This window comes from Embiotoca jacksoni, unplaced genomic scaffold (genome assembly GCF_022577435.1).
Source record: "Embiotoca jacksoni isolate LCO1_2020_lvr unplaced genomic scaffold, fEmbJac1.0.p SCAF_13, whole genome shotgun sequence".
NCBI lineage: Eukaryota > Metazoa > Chordata > Actinopteri > Embiotocidae > Embiotoca > Embiotoca jacksoni.
This window is the reverse complement of record NW_027185263.1, coordinates 4,855,839-4,870,259: the sequence shown is the minus strand read 5'-3', so window position 1 is coordinate 4,870,259 and position 14,421 is coordinate 4,855,839. Positions and strand designations below refer to the sequence as shown.

Genomic DNA, 14,421 nt, shown 5'->3' with positions numbered 1-14,421 from the left:
GAAAGCCAAACTACAAAGTGCTATCAGTAAGTGCCATTTTATGCGCTACTAAAGTTCTGCTATTCAAGGTAAAGTCGGAAGAGGTGTGTTTTTAGTTTGCGGTGGAAGATGTACAGACTTTCTGCTGTCCTGATGTCATTGGGGAGCTCATTCCACCATTTAGGAGCCAGGACAGCAAACGGTCATGATTTTGTAGAGGACTGCAGTTGCGTAAATGATTTATCTGGAGGTGGAAATTCAGCGATGACTGTTATATTTTATAGAAATATTTCCTTATTCAGCTCTGACTCACTACCAATAAAAAGGCCAAGTTAATTTCAATGGAATTGCTGTGGAGTTTTTCCTGTAGATCATCATCAATCTACTAGCGTTCAGGTTGATTCTTGGTGAACTTTGATGTGCATCTTTGCACCGCTGACCTAACGGCTAACTATCCCGACAGTACTGAATTCTGGGGGAATGGAGGGGGGGGAAAAGTCCAAAAGGGAGGAAGCAGAGACTTTTAATTATCAGCGTGTTAGCAACCAAGCTAACTGCTGGATAGCTGACAGTTAACAAACCCAAACATTTCACCTATTTGGTTGTTTTTTTTTTTCAAAATGATCCTTTTCATTTTTGGTCATTGCCAGCTACCAACCTCCACAGCTCAGCTGGCCGGAACATTTCTGTAGGTAGTTAGGTTACTTCCAGGCTGCATTACAAGGTTACATAACAATAAAAAAAAAAAAATCATTTCAACCCTGAGGGTAGTGGGGGGAAAAAAATATAAATGCGGAAGTTAGATTTTCTCACTTTCATGCATTGGAAGCCTACATTCCTCTGTTTTGTTAACCACAGCACCCCCACTCCACTTCTGCCCCCTGTTACCTCCTCTGCGGTCTGTCCTCTGAGCGAGGCACCCAGGGCCGGGCCCAGGGAGCCGTAAAGGGCTGGTTTGTGTTTGGTTAGTGGTGCAGAGCGCCATGTGAGAAGCTTAATTTTGAATGTCCAGGGGGATTAAACCATGCAGGAGGCAGCGGAGGAGGAAGTGGTCTGCATGTGTGTGTATTATCATAAATTTGTGTACGTGTGTCTGGTGAGGGCAGCAGGCTGAGGTCTCGGTCCTCGGTTAAAGACAGACATGTGATTTCAATTAAGGCCCTCCACCTTTTTCCGCCCTCCTCTACCCCTCCTCCCCTCGGCTGTCTACCCGGCTCCGACCAAACTGTAGATGTGGAATGAGGTACTGCAGTCTTCTCTTGAAGCTCTGTTGATCAGAGTCAGGTTAATGAATGAATTAACTTGGCGCCTCTTGACTGAAAGCACCTCGGTTAAATATAGTCCATGCAAAACAAACTCTCCTTCCTTTCTTTTCTTCCTTTTTTCTGTCTCTCTTTGTGGTTTTCCTTCTTTATTTGACACTCATACATGGCCACTCTTCCTGAACCATTACCCATGCTTGGTTACCACTGAAAAACAGGCCAGTGAAATCAGACGGCTGCCTGAATTTATGAGCATGCAGCGGTAGACAATGCTGGTTCTCATAAATTGTTACTGCTATTGGTTCTTTTCCTCCATTGCCTTTTCTCTTTTAATTTCTCTTCCTCTGAGCCAGGAGAAAAGCAGTCAATGTTTGGGAGAAAATGAAAGAGTAGCCCATCTCATGAGAGGGAAAGAAAGAAATAGATGATCTCACAGATGGTGTTTTTCTGAAATCATGTTTTGTTGAGTTTCTGTTGGAGATCGGCTGAAGCTGCTCATACTCATTTTAAACTGTTTGGACTGTATTGGGAAAACAAGATAAGGTTACCAGGGGAATTGGGGTGATAAGGCCTTGACCAGATCAACTTGGCTGTCACCTTTTAAGCAAAATCTCCATCAAACTTGTATGCAGACGAGTCTTGAAATGGAAGAATAAATCTTTGTAATGAGACGTTTGGCTTACAGCTGATTTGTGTAATAAAAAGAAACGGAGCCACTAGCCCATCAGAGCAACTTGAAAGTGCTTGCATGTCCTGAATGTTGCCAAAGTGGCATTTTTATAAGGCAAGCACCAGATGTGCTTCCCCATTAATCTACCATCCAGCCCGAGCAAATATCTGGGGAACAGACGTTCACGGCCAGACAGGAAAGACAAAAGGAGTGGTTGAGGCGGGGCAAAGGGTTCAGTTCACGAGAAACAGAGGGAGTCACACCATCTCAGACAGGAGTGTGAGGATGAAAATGGGTGAATGTGTACTTTGACAGCAGGGAAATCTACTGAAACAGGACTTTGTAGGGAATCAGGTCTTTGTGGAATGTTGGACTGAACTGGGGCTGATAGAATAACGAAATATTCAACAGCATTTATTTGTACTACATGCATTTCTTTCTTTCAACAATGCATGGTTAAATTTGGCCAGTTATTAGCGACATGAAGTTACTAAGTGCAATTACGCAAGTGTATATAAGCATTTGCGGTAGATTCATTGACGCAAGTATTGCGCAATATACTCACCTACATTCTTTTTTTTCTTGTAGACTCAGATTATTAATGCTTTTCAGCTACCCAGCAGTCAAAGTATTTTTTTCCTCTGCTGTTATCTGCACCGTTAAGGTGATAATTACACTTTAATATATCAATAATTGTTTCTATTTATGCAGAACAACTTCTGCTTTACAGTATAGCAATAGGTATATTTTGATGCAAAACCTGGCGCCAACAGCGCCCACAATGCAACTCAAGTGCTAACAGTTCGGTTGGAAATTTTTGTTCTGATATTATTGTGGCAAGTTAATTTAGCTTCTTTTTAACTCCACAGCCACAGACTTTTTTTGTTGTTGTTTTTTTTCATTTTGAAAACCAGTTCAGTTTATTAGATTTCGCACAGGCTCTTCTTCATCCACAAAATGCTTTTTGTAACTTTTGTCACATATGCGGCACCACTCCCCAAGACTTGTGAACAAACTTTGATGTGCAACATTTGCAGAGTTCCCCTTAAAAAACATTTGCAACAGAGTATTTCTGCACCGCAGTATTAAACTTAACTAGAACATCAGACTGCTTCTTCCACCACAAGGATGACTTCCTTTCCAGTCAATTTAACAAAACCTCCTTTTCTAACTTTACCCAGCTTTCAAATGATGAATATCACCATATACTGAATGCTAACATGTGATTTCCTGTCCTTTGCATGTCGTGTTTGTGCAGATTAGCGTCATCGTTGAAACATCTACTGTAGGAGTGCGCAACAAAGTACACTCTCAGGGATTTTCCTCCACTTACTTCCTTTATTCTCTTGAGCATAGGCATGAATACGCTTGCCTGGCTGTAATACAGTTATTGTTCTGACTGTTATCTGCAGATGTCATCCTTCTCTAAATATGAGAAATGAATGATGAAGTCTAAAAAGACATGTTGGGACAGTGATCTGTTCTGAAGAACGCCACCCTTCTAGATTCTCCGGGAATTGAGAGATCAAGGATGAATTAAGAGGTGACATAAATGGTAAACAGTAACAGTTGATCACCAATATATATAAAAAAAAACATCAATAGTACCATTTTAAATTTAATTTGAATCTCCTGAGGATCTTCACAGTCTTCATTTTTAACATGAAACCTTTTCTTTTTGGGGGGGCAAATTTAGGACATTTTTAAAAAAAAAAACGTGTTGGTTGAGTGAAACTTTGATTAAATTCCCACGATGTCCACCATCTGTGCAAATAGAGCTAAAGATAACGAGTAGAATCTGGTTTGGCGCACTGGGCTTGGTGGTTCGAACCAGGCTTCAGTGTGTCTGGTTTACTTGAGGAAGGAGGAGGGTGTTTCTGACATCTTGCCCAAACAGGGTTTGGCTCTCTGGGTGAGGCTGCGTTTGAGTGCTGACTCCCCCCTGCCTCCTTCCCTGAACTTTAACCCTGAATGCCTATCTGCCAGCGGTTTGTTTAGAGACTTTTCTCGATTCAGCCGTCTTTATTGTCCTGAGGTTTTTGGGGAGAGAGGGAAGAGGCGGTTTTACATTTCTTGAAAGTCATCTGTCTTAACTGCAGTAGGCAGGGCAATGACAGAGTGCCTTTCCAAGTTCAAGATGTGGGCTTGTTGCTGTAGAGGAGAGGTGGTTGTGTGTGTGTGTGTGTGTGTGTATGTGTTAGTGTGTGTGTGTGTGTTAGTGTGTGTGTGTGTGTGTGTGTTAGTGTGTGGTCCAGGCGAGGGCCGAGGACAGGATGACGTCCAGCAGACCCATCTGTTGAAATGACAGGGGTCCTGTCTGCAGAGGCGGTGAACCTCCACCACCTGCGGCTAAAGCCCTTTAAACTGGCCAGAAACACAAAGACACACACACACACACACACACACACACACACACACATACACACACACACACACGCGTTCACTCCAGTGGTTCATACTTGCAACAGTCCGACTGTCTCTCATCTTGCTTGCATTGCTTCACTCGTAAACAAGTAACTTCGGTTGAGCCGAAATGTTTATATTCAGAAGTTATGATAATGCGCAGCCCTGCTTAGTCCTTCAGAGCGGCTGGTTATCTCCAGAATTCAAAGCACTAAAACGCTATCGGAGGCGGTGACATCATCGCAAGCGTTGCAATAAAACTTTATCTGCAAAGTTCGTCCTCCGAGACGGACGAGCGCAGCTGGCAGCGAGGAGCGCTATCACTGAAGTGTGCTGATAGCTGCGGTTAACACGGAGCGCTTCGATGATGTCATTGCATCGTTTGTGCTTGTGCGTGGAGAGGTCGTTGACCCCAGCGTGAACACACTGGCCGAGTGTACGGCGGGGTAATTGTAGGTGTCTGTGCATCTGTCCTGCATTAGTTCGGCGGTGCAGTTATGCAGGCAGGAATTTAGAGCGTCTGCTCCAGCACGTCAAAAAGACAATCATTTAATCTTTTGCATTATCTCTGCTCTGTCAGCCTCCATTAGCTCTTCAGTTTGTAGAAGGAGTAGCCAGTAGACAAAGTTCAATATTTACACCACACAAGTTTATTTGTTTTGACAGAAACATCTGCAGGAAATCTAACGCAAGCTCCTTCTTAATAAGCCTCAGTATTAGACGGGGGGAAAAGCCGAAATGAGGTGGAAAAAGCCCTTTTATTTATTTTTTTTTTATAAACCTCACTGCTGCACAGCCTCAGTCAGGAACAACCGCTGTTCTTGCCCCTGAAGAATTGCGGTTTTCCAGTTAGGGCACCACCAGGCTTGTTTTCCTGTCACTGTTCCCCTTTTCACTCTCATTTCCTGAACCAAAACATAATTGTCCATCCTGTAATGGGGTCCATTATCCTTTTTTTTTTCCTTCTTTTTTTTTTCTTCCATCTTCCATCTTCCATCAGTAACTCATCATCCAATGTAACAAACTCTGTAACTTTTACCACTCAATCCCATTTTCTCTGTAATTACGTATATTTTTAAACCGCAAGAATGTGATATTTTCCTGTTACGCTGTCTTTACTTCTTCCTGTTTAAAAAAAACAAAAAAAACAAAACATAAAATAAAATAAAAATGTGTCCCCGTTTTCTTTTTTTACTTTTTCAGAACTTTCGACCCATCACCAGCGGATACGGTGGTTACAGCCGTAAACCTTCATACACCCCTGAACCCCCGCCGCCCGCGGCTCCCCAGCCCACTCACCTGATCAACGGACACTCCCGACCCAACAACGGCCACAGCTACGGACACGGCAACGGCACCGGCACCGGGCCCGCCCCGTACAACAACCCAGCGGGACTTTACGCTCACAACGGCAGCAACGGAGAAAGATGTCTGCCGAGCAAGATGGGAGGTCTCAGCCTCAGTGCCACACACAGGTGAGGCCGTCAGAGTGGGAGAGAACGCAAACAAATGGGACCTGAATCCAACCACAATTTACAGTTTTGACAGGATGAGTGGATTAGCTGATACTGACAGAGGGGTTTATTGTTTTCAGATTTTCTCTCTGCTCTGGAAGACAATCTGGAAATAATGTGTTTGCACTGATTATTGCAAACAAATAAAAATGGAACAAATTGTATTGAATCAAGAAATATATACTTCCAAAGTAAAGTGGAAAAAGATTTACAAAATAGGATTTGCTGCTTATTTTTCAATCTTTTTGTTTTACTTTGACAAGTATTTACTTACAGAGCTGTCAACATCACGAGAGTCTCTCGTCTACTGTGGCGATCATCTCGAATAAAACACAACTTCAGAAATAGCGATGTGAAAACAAAAGCCTCATCCATGCGGTAGCTGTTTGCTTTGGAAGCTTTTGAGGCATATCGGCATCCAAAATATCGCTCCATGAGTGTTCCCAGACCTGCTTCAATGCACATTCAAAATCACTCAAGGAAAAAGAAGCGCATCTCCGTTGACTGCCTCTAAAACCCATCAACCTTTGGGTTGTTAAAGCCTCACCAGGCATATCTTCACATGTGATAGACTAGTTGTGTATTATGCTTCTCGGATGCACGCGCTGACTCCTTTGATGACACTCTAACAGGTGCACACGCACACAAAAACACTTTGGAGGGCTCTCGACACACCTGCACAGATAGCCTTGTGGACTGGAAAAGCCATTTGTTGTTGTTCATCCCCCCGAGTGGGCAATAAATGCGCGTGTTTAGTCTCCCAGAGTTCCCCGGGACAAGACTCTGCGCAGACACACACACACACACACACACACACACACACACACACACACACACACACACACACTCTCTGGCTCCTGGAGGGCGGCGTGGAAGACAAACATGCAGTGAAGTGTGTTGGGATTTGCACACATCTGTCAGCATCCCTGCTCATCTCCCAGAAGTTTGACTGTCTAAATGTATCAAATGAGGGGGATCCAATCCGGGACGGCTGGGGAAGAACTTGATGGATGGGTGAACATGCAGAAACATTGCGCAAAGCTGTTGTGATTAAGACTTCATGGCCGCGGAGTCACATGTGGAGCGTAAGGTGAAGAGAGATGTGCTCTACACGGCGTGTTTAAAGAAAGAAAAATGCAGCGCTTCTTCCAAACTTTTCTGCCTTTGGTCGTCTGGCTGCAGTCTTCTGTTTCGTTTACCGTCCTGTTTACGATACTTCAGTTTCTTTCCTTCCTTCCTCGGACACAAAACACAACATGACACCACCTGATGAAAGAAAAAAAACTAAGTCAGAACCTTCGGATGTTTTCGGGGTTACTTTTTGTTTTCTTCACTGATTGGAAATTTATGTTTTTTTTGTGTGTTTTTTTTGTCACCTGTCTTTTAGTCATCATGGGTCAAATTGCTTTTCAGTAAGGTTACACTGACTCTTTCTTCACTTGTATGTTTCAGCCCGGAGCCTCCCGTGCAGTCCCCCGTGGGCCGTAACGGTTTCGACACGCAGTCAGACGTCTACAAGATGCTGCAGGACTACGAGGAGCCCGTCTCTGAACCCAAACAGTCCGGCTCCTTCAAATATCTCCAGGGAATCTTGGAGGCTGAGGATGGAGGTAGAGAGTCATGTGTTTGTGTTTGTGTTTATGCTTAACTTGTGTGTGATAATGGACCAATACGCTCATGTAGTCCTGCTGAAACTTGCACTTAATGCATATTGTGCAACTAAACGTTTTAGTGCCAGTGTGTACTCACTGGTGTGTGTGTGTGTGTGTGTGTGTGTGTGTGTGTGTGTGTGTGTGTGTGTGTGTGTGTGTGTGTGTGGACTGCATTTAGAGAGATGACCCATTTTGCTGCTGTGATGTCATATGATGGTCAATGCTGATTGGTTAAAGGTTAAATTAACCCGAGGTCTATGCCCATTATGATTCAATAACTGGAAACAATCCTTAGTTGAGCGTAGCCAGACCGAATTTATTCATGAAGTGAATTTTGGTCTGATAATACCAGGTTAGTTTTACCTATAACATGTCTGATAATTGTGAAAAATGGCTGATACAACTCCTCAAAGCAAAGATTAGCTAATTCAAATGGCTTCTTTGTCAAACCCCAACAGTTCAAAGTACAAAAATACTGCCTTTATTATTAAATAGGAGACTTGAAAACCAGCAGACATCCCCAATTTAAAAGCAGTAAGCTGTGAATCTTTGGTATTTTTTTTCTCTTTAAAATGGATTAGGTTATGATCAAAATAGCTGTTAAGCAATTTTTTTTCTCAAGTAATTAATTATACTGGCTCAACATACCCACTTAGTCACCGTAAGTGTGAAGTAAGCACCTAGTTATGACCTTGTGCATCCAGGGACCATCATGTACCATGAAGTTCACTGTGGATATAAACAGTGGAAATTTCTGAGTAAGACTTTACTTCTATGCAGATGAGGCTTCTGATTCATGCCAAAGGAACATCTTAGTCAGACCACCTCTCTCCAACTGTGAGGAGCTCCTCTGTCTAAGTGGCATAGTTTTCCTTTTATAGAAAAACGCAGAGAGCAAGGTTAGGGGACAGATGGGAAGAGAGAGAGAGAGAGAGAGAGAAAAACAGAGACAAAGGAAACAGAAGGAAGATGAAGTGTTTTAAAATAGCTCGCGTACAGATGAACAGGGGAGGGAAGTTTTGGTAAGGCAATTTACTGCAAAAACAACTTCACAAAGGACAATAAAGTGAGAAATATGGTTTTCCTGTGTGCCTTCTGACCGCTCGGCATTCCAGCATTTGAGGAGAAGTCATGTGATGCTGACAGCAGCGGATGAAGGCTAATCCCTGGAACTAAAACCTTCTCTTCAGGTTCCATGTTTACCCCTAAAGTGGGGTAAATCATCGAAAATGGTCAAAATGTGCTGAATAATGAAGCCAAATGGAAAAGGCTCAGTTTCTTATATTTTAGAATAAAGCAGGCACTAGTGTGTCGTCGTTCTCCCCCCCTCTCCCCCACGTTTAATACTATTATCTTGCTTTTTAATCAGAGTTTACCTTTCATGTAAGAGCTGACGGGATAATTTGCAGTACGGGGAAACAATGCAAACTGCTCCTGCAGTGAGGCCTGGAGCTGATCCAAACCAGACTGCTTCCACAATGTATCTCTCCTTATAACACTCAAAGCGATAAGAAAGAAAGAGCCAGATGCCAATGACAGATGGAGGAGGTCAGAGGGAGAGGGAATGTAACACTGCTGATGGATTAAAGAGATTTCAAAGGACCTCCTCTTGTCTGCTGTCAGTTGTCTTTCAGCTTGAGAGACTGGCTGGTTGATTGACAGGCTGAGCCCTCGATAAACGGAGGCACCTCAAGGTCACTCTGGGGATCCTTTCAAAAGCTACCCGTCTCTGTGATGTTTGGAAGTGTCATTTAATCCGTGAGGAAGTTGGAAATCCTGCCACAGATGTTCCTCATGTCTTCACCTTTATCGTTTTTTTTTTTTTTTTTTTTTTTAATAGATAGATAGATAGTTATTTTATTAATCCCACAAGGGGACATTTTTTTGGGGTTCTATAAAGAAGAAAACAAGGCAAACTAACAACCGAAAACATTTAACATTTGCGTTAAAGTCACATCATCTCTGCTTGTAAATGCATGCTTCTCTGTCAGGCTTTTAAATCACCGTAGTTGGTCCCCTTTTGAAGGTGAAAGCCCCTGTAGAGGCCATGTTGACTTTCAGGGGCTTTTAAAGTTAAAGCAAACAAGAGTGTCAGTTTACCCAGAATTCCAAAGGCTCTACCACGATAGAATAGCAATGTGAATGGAAGAGGGAGGGTCTGTTAAATACCGGTGTTAAGTTGGGCTATGTGAGGCCATATTACAGCAATATTACATTTCAGTATAGGTCTTCTTTTTTTTTTGTTCTTCCCCATTGTAGGAGATTCTTTTTAAACCAAGACAGCATAAAAAGTCAAAAACATGAAACAAGCTAGGTGAAAACCTGTAAAGTAGCAACACGAAGAATTAAAGACAAGGAAAATTAAATGCAAAGCGAGGAACCAAGAACACATTGCATAGATGATCAATAAAACTTCACACTGTTGTGAAGTTTTTGGAAATAAGGGAAGGACGGTCTGAGTTTAATGTTAGATTTTGCTTTTTGTGTAAATGTTAGGCAGAAGTTGTAACTATTATACAGAAATGAGAGTTGTTGTTTTTTTTCCATTCATGTTAAAGCATTAGTGAAATGCTGTTTTAAAAAAAGGGAAAAAATACAATTGTTTACTATTGAATTTTAAGACTTTTTAACTGTAAAATTGAGGGCAATTTTGCGAAAAAAAAAAAAAAAAAAAACAGACAAGAGGTGACATGAGGGGGGAGTATGTTTCTTTAACAGTTGGAAAAAGAAATAAACGCCATTTTTAGTGACCCCTGTAAAAACAAAAACATCCATTCACTAATATTGTTTGTTTAACAAAAAAAAAAAAAGAAGTCTAAAGCACGTCATATGTTGTACCGTATATTTAGCTATAGATTAGAAAACCCAGTTTCGAGCTGCGTCCTTTCTCAGAAAAGAACTCCGTAAACAAAGACATCCATCAGCGGTGCCATGCCGCACTTTCAAAGTAAAACCCCTGTCCGGTTATTGATGCCTCTTGCGATCTCTTTGAAAAGTTGTCTAAAAATGAGATCGTTATTACCTTTGCCTTCAATTCAGCGAGGCCACAACTCTTCTCCTGACAGTTGAGAGTTAGGATGAGGGCCAACAAGTGTACGTGTCTATTTTCCAGTTCCAGTTTCCAGTTTTTCCCATCCGGGCGATGATGGGAACCGGGTAGGGCGCGCACACTACGTCTCGAACGTTATGCTGGGGGAGAAATGTCTCGGAAACGACCGACTTCTCGCTGTCTGTCAAATACCACACTGTGTCCGTGTTTGGCAGCGAAATATAAATGACCTACACGGCTGTTCAGAAATCGACGGTTGGAGCAGGACCGAACAGGCCCCCCCATTCAAGTCGGCTTTCCACACTTCTTTCGGAAACATTTCGTTGTTGACCTTCCCCCTTTGTCAGAAAGTCAGAAGAGTGGCGCGCATAAAAGGTTTTCCTCTCGAGTGCATCATGAGGTAATAGAGACATCAATCCCAGAAATAACATACCCAGCTAATGTCAGCTCTTAAACACTCCACGGAGCGGTCCGACGCTAACTGGAGCCGAGGCACGGAGCGCTTTGAGGCAGGTGCCAGATGCGAGGTAATTATGCTGTGGTTAGAGGCAGTGATAGGTGGCCTGTTGGCAATGAATTGCCTCTGCTGGCGCAGTATCAGTGAAGGGAAATCGCACAGCGCAGTTCGTGGCCGGGCTCCGCTGATCCACCCTGCTGCGCTTAGAAGCGCTGGAGTGTCTCCAGATACCCGGTATAAGTATGCCCCCTTTCATGCATTCCAGTCAGGCGTAACTAATCGCTTGATGGTCTGAGCTGATCGCTCTTAATAATAAAAAAAATTTAAAAAAACACCGTCCGTGGGAAGGCAGCCTCCCGTGTCCTCCACAGCCTGCGTTACTCGTGTCTTTTCAGTCATTTTTAAATTTCCCATTTTCAATTGCATTTCATCACACATTTCCATTTAATCAAAAAAAAAACTTCCTGATGCCTCTATCTGTTCTGGCAGGTACGATGGATGTCGTCACAGCTCGACTTGTGTTGTTCGCACGTATCATGTGATTTGTAGCATGTTGGTTTAATGCTTGGGTTTTTTTTTTTTTTGTTGTTTGTTTTTCCTGCCTGGTGTCTGGAAAGGTTGACTGATGAATTCCTCCCAGGAAATGCCGCTACAGAATGTGACACTTTAAATGGAGCACACGGGAAGTGCCAGAAGAGTCAGACAGAGGGGGAAGACGTGTGATTAGAGAAAGAGAAATTCGGTGAATGTGTTGTCGGGAGAAGAAGGAAGTTAAGGACGGGGGGAGGGGGGGGGGGGGGAAGAGTGCTTTCCTTTTTCTGTGGAGAAAATAACACTTGGAGATACCTTGTTTAGAACGCTCACACCAAGGAGTCCATTACCACGTTATCAAAACAAAGAAAACTCGAATGTCCCGTTTTGCCCTCTGCAGGGGATTTTATATCGGGTGCCACTGGGCAATGTTTCATGATACCTGAAAGCAAAAACCTCCTTTTAAAAATAATGGTGGTCAACATCCTGTTTGTAAAAGCAAGCAACGAGGTTAAAGACAAGTGTCTTGACCATGACGGATCACTGAATTTGTCCAAATGCAAAAAAAAAAATTACAAAAAATGAGAGATTGCCACTTTTGGTGCCGTGTTTGAGGTTTTTGCTCAGTAGTGACCGCTGATCTGGATGTTTGGCAGAGTGTTGGTTGTTGCTACTCCTGCCTGTTATGGTCGTTAGGGAATTTCCACGTTGTATTAGAACATTATTGGGTGTTTTTAAGGTGGTCGCTCGTACGCAGGTGCTCTACAGAATTATTGAAAAAGCCGTTTAGCGCCGTAACATAATACGGGACGATTATAGCAACAAAAACAAAAAAGAAAAAACACCACCTCTCAGTATAACACAGTACGTTTATCACACATCTCGTCAAGACTGTGCCTATAAAAATGAATTGCCAAAAATAGTCTTAAACTGGCAAAATACTACAAATAAAGGAAAACCAACAACAAAAATACAAGCGCCAACAAGTTAACATGCATCCGTGGGGAGGGTCAGACGGAGTGAGAAATAGGTCAGCGGGGAGCAGAAACTGACCCGTGGTGCCTCCTTTCAGAGGAAGATGGGAGATATTAATCCATCTTCGGATCACTTACCTGCCTACACGCCTGACAGTCACCTTGTTTGAGTTTCGCTACCTGGAACTCGAAGGGAATTTCCTGCAGAGTGCAAACGCAAACAGCTCCAAATGCACGCTCTCGTGAACCTGTTTGGCTTTACCCGTTAAATTTCCAGATCAGCACTTACTGGAATTTATTGGTCCCAGAAAACACACACACACACACACACATCTATATGTAACACAGGTTTACCAGAAACCGTCTGAGGAAGTGTTCATGTTAGGTCAGTGCCTAGAATTACAGGAGCACATTTATTGCTTGTGTGGCTATTTAAAAAAAAAAAAAAAAAAAATTATGTTTGCTCTCTGATTGGTTGTTTTTGTGTTGTTTCCAAAGTTCCTGCATTTTATTCTGTGGCGGTTTTGTTATTTACAGGCGTGTCCCCGACAGAGAGGATGAGAAACTTGAAGTCTCCAGTCAGGTCTCCAGTCCCCAAGCTGGGCAGCCCCATCCCCAGCCCCATGCCCGGTCTTCAGAAGCTACCCCTGTGCACACGCTGCTGCAATGGCATTGTGTAAGTATTGTACAGATGCCAATTTTTTAGTTTTATGTTTTAATTATATACCGAGTCGTAAATAACACAAGTAAGTAATGGTGTCATATTGGCCAGAGACTCCTGTAAGAACTTTGTGATTCATTTTTAAATACATGCATAAAATATTGAAAAAAGAAATTCCAGTTGAACGAAAAATAGAATTTGATCTTTTTCACACAAAAAGAAAAACATAATGTATAAAACCTGATAAAAAAAAAAAATATATATATCAAAAATGATGGTTACCGTGGTCTACGATTACACACTAAATATGATGCAGGAGGTACGACTGTTTCGCTGTTAAAACACTTTTGAACTGCATCTGGAAATTGTACATCTCCCACCTATTTTATCATCCCGCCAGTGGTCATAAAGTGTAAGAGTTGAACTCCGCGAGGCGAGTCGAGGTTCTTCCTGACTCGGAGACAAAGAGGCGAAGTTCTGCAGCTCGACCTGCACCGACAGGCCTTTCGCGAGTCCTCGGAAAAATCCTATCCCATTTATCACTTTAATAATTAAACAAAGCCATCACTAACACCCGTTCCCATGCACACACGCTGCACACATCGCTGTATAAAGTTGCACTAAACATTAAGCAAATACACACACACACACACACACACACACACGCGCACACACCTTTTGCCAAAGTAACCACATGCACCGGTAATCCCCCCCCTCTATAAAAGCAGCTGCAGGTGAGCGGTGATGTCACCAGCTGACTTTACTCGTAAACAGGAGAGCATTGTGGGAGCTCGCGGGGCATAACAAGACCTATTATGACCTCGGAGCATTTTACAGCTTTTTAAAACATGTATGGAGCACTGTGTCAAGAGTTTACCCTGCGAGTTGGTGGTCACATTTAGGAGAGCGGTTAAATAAAGAAGCGGGCTTACGACTGAACGGTTGCTGGCCCGAATCCTCACTCCAGAAAGGGAAAAAGGTTATTGGGAGCAGTGAATGAACAGTGAACGCCCTGAACAACTGCTGTCATTGTGCAACTGAGGAAAGCGCTGCACTAAAAAAAATACTGAATAAGTACTATTCAGCTCCCAGGTGTGACTCGATGAACGCCTCTAACCTCCCTGAATCATGACCCATGATGAGATATAGTCAAATACTTGCCTGGCTGCATCGGCTATAATCATATTATCTGATTTGCATAGGTAATATCAAATTCAATAAAAAAAAAAAACTGTGAGTCGGTCATAAGCTCTTCATCACCGTTTGTTT

At 42.8% G+C, this 14,421-nt stretch overlaps 1 protein-coding gene across 1 annotated transcript in view; it reads left to right on the top strand.

Moving 5' to 3' along the window:
• Positions 1 to 14,421, top strand: part of pdlim4 (PDZ and LIM domain 4) — a 41,796-nt gene that overhangs the window by 25,417 nt on the left and 1,958 nt on the right. The window contains exons 4-6 of the mRNA XM_069145981.1: positions 5,518 to 5,789; positions 7,281 to 7,438; positions 13,029 to 13,167. Coding sequence (XP_069002082.1) covers positions 5,518 to 5,789; positions 7,281 to 7,438; positions 13,029 to 13,167 — 569 coding nt within the window. The remainder of the gene's footprint in view (positions 1 to 5,517; positions 5,790 to 7,280; positions 7,439 to 13,028; positions 13,168 to 14,421) is intronic.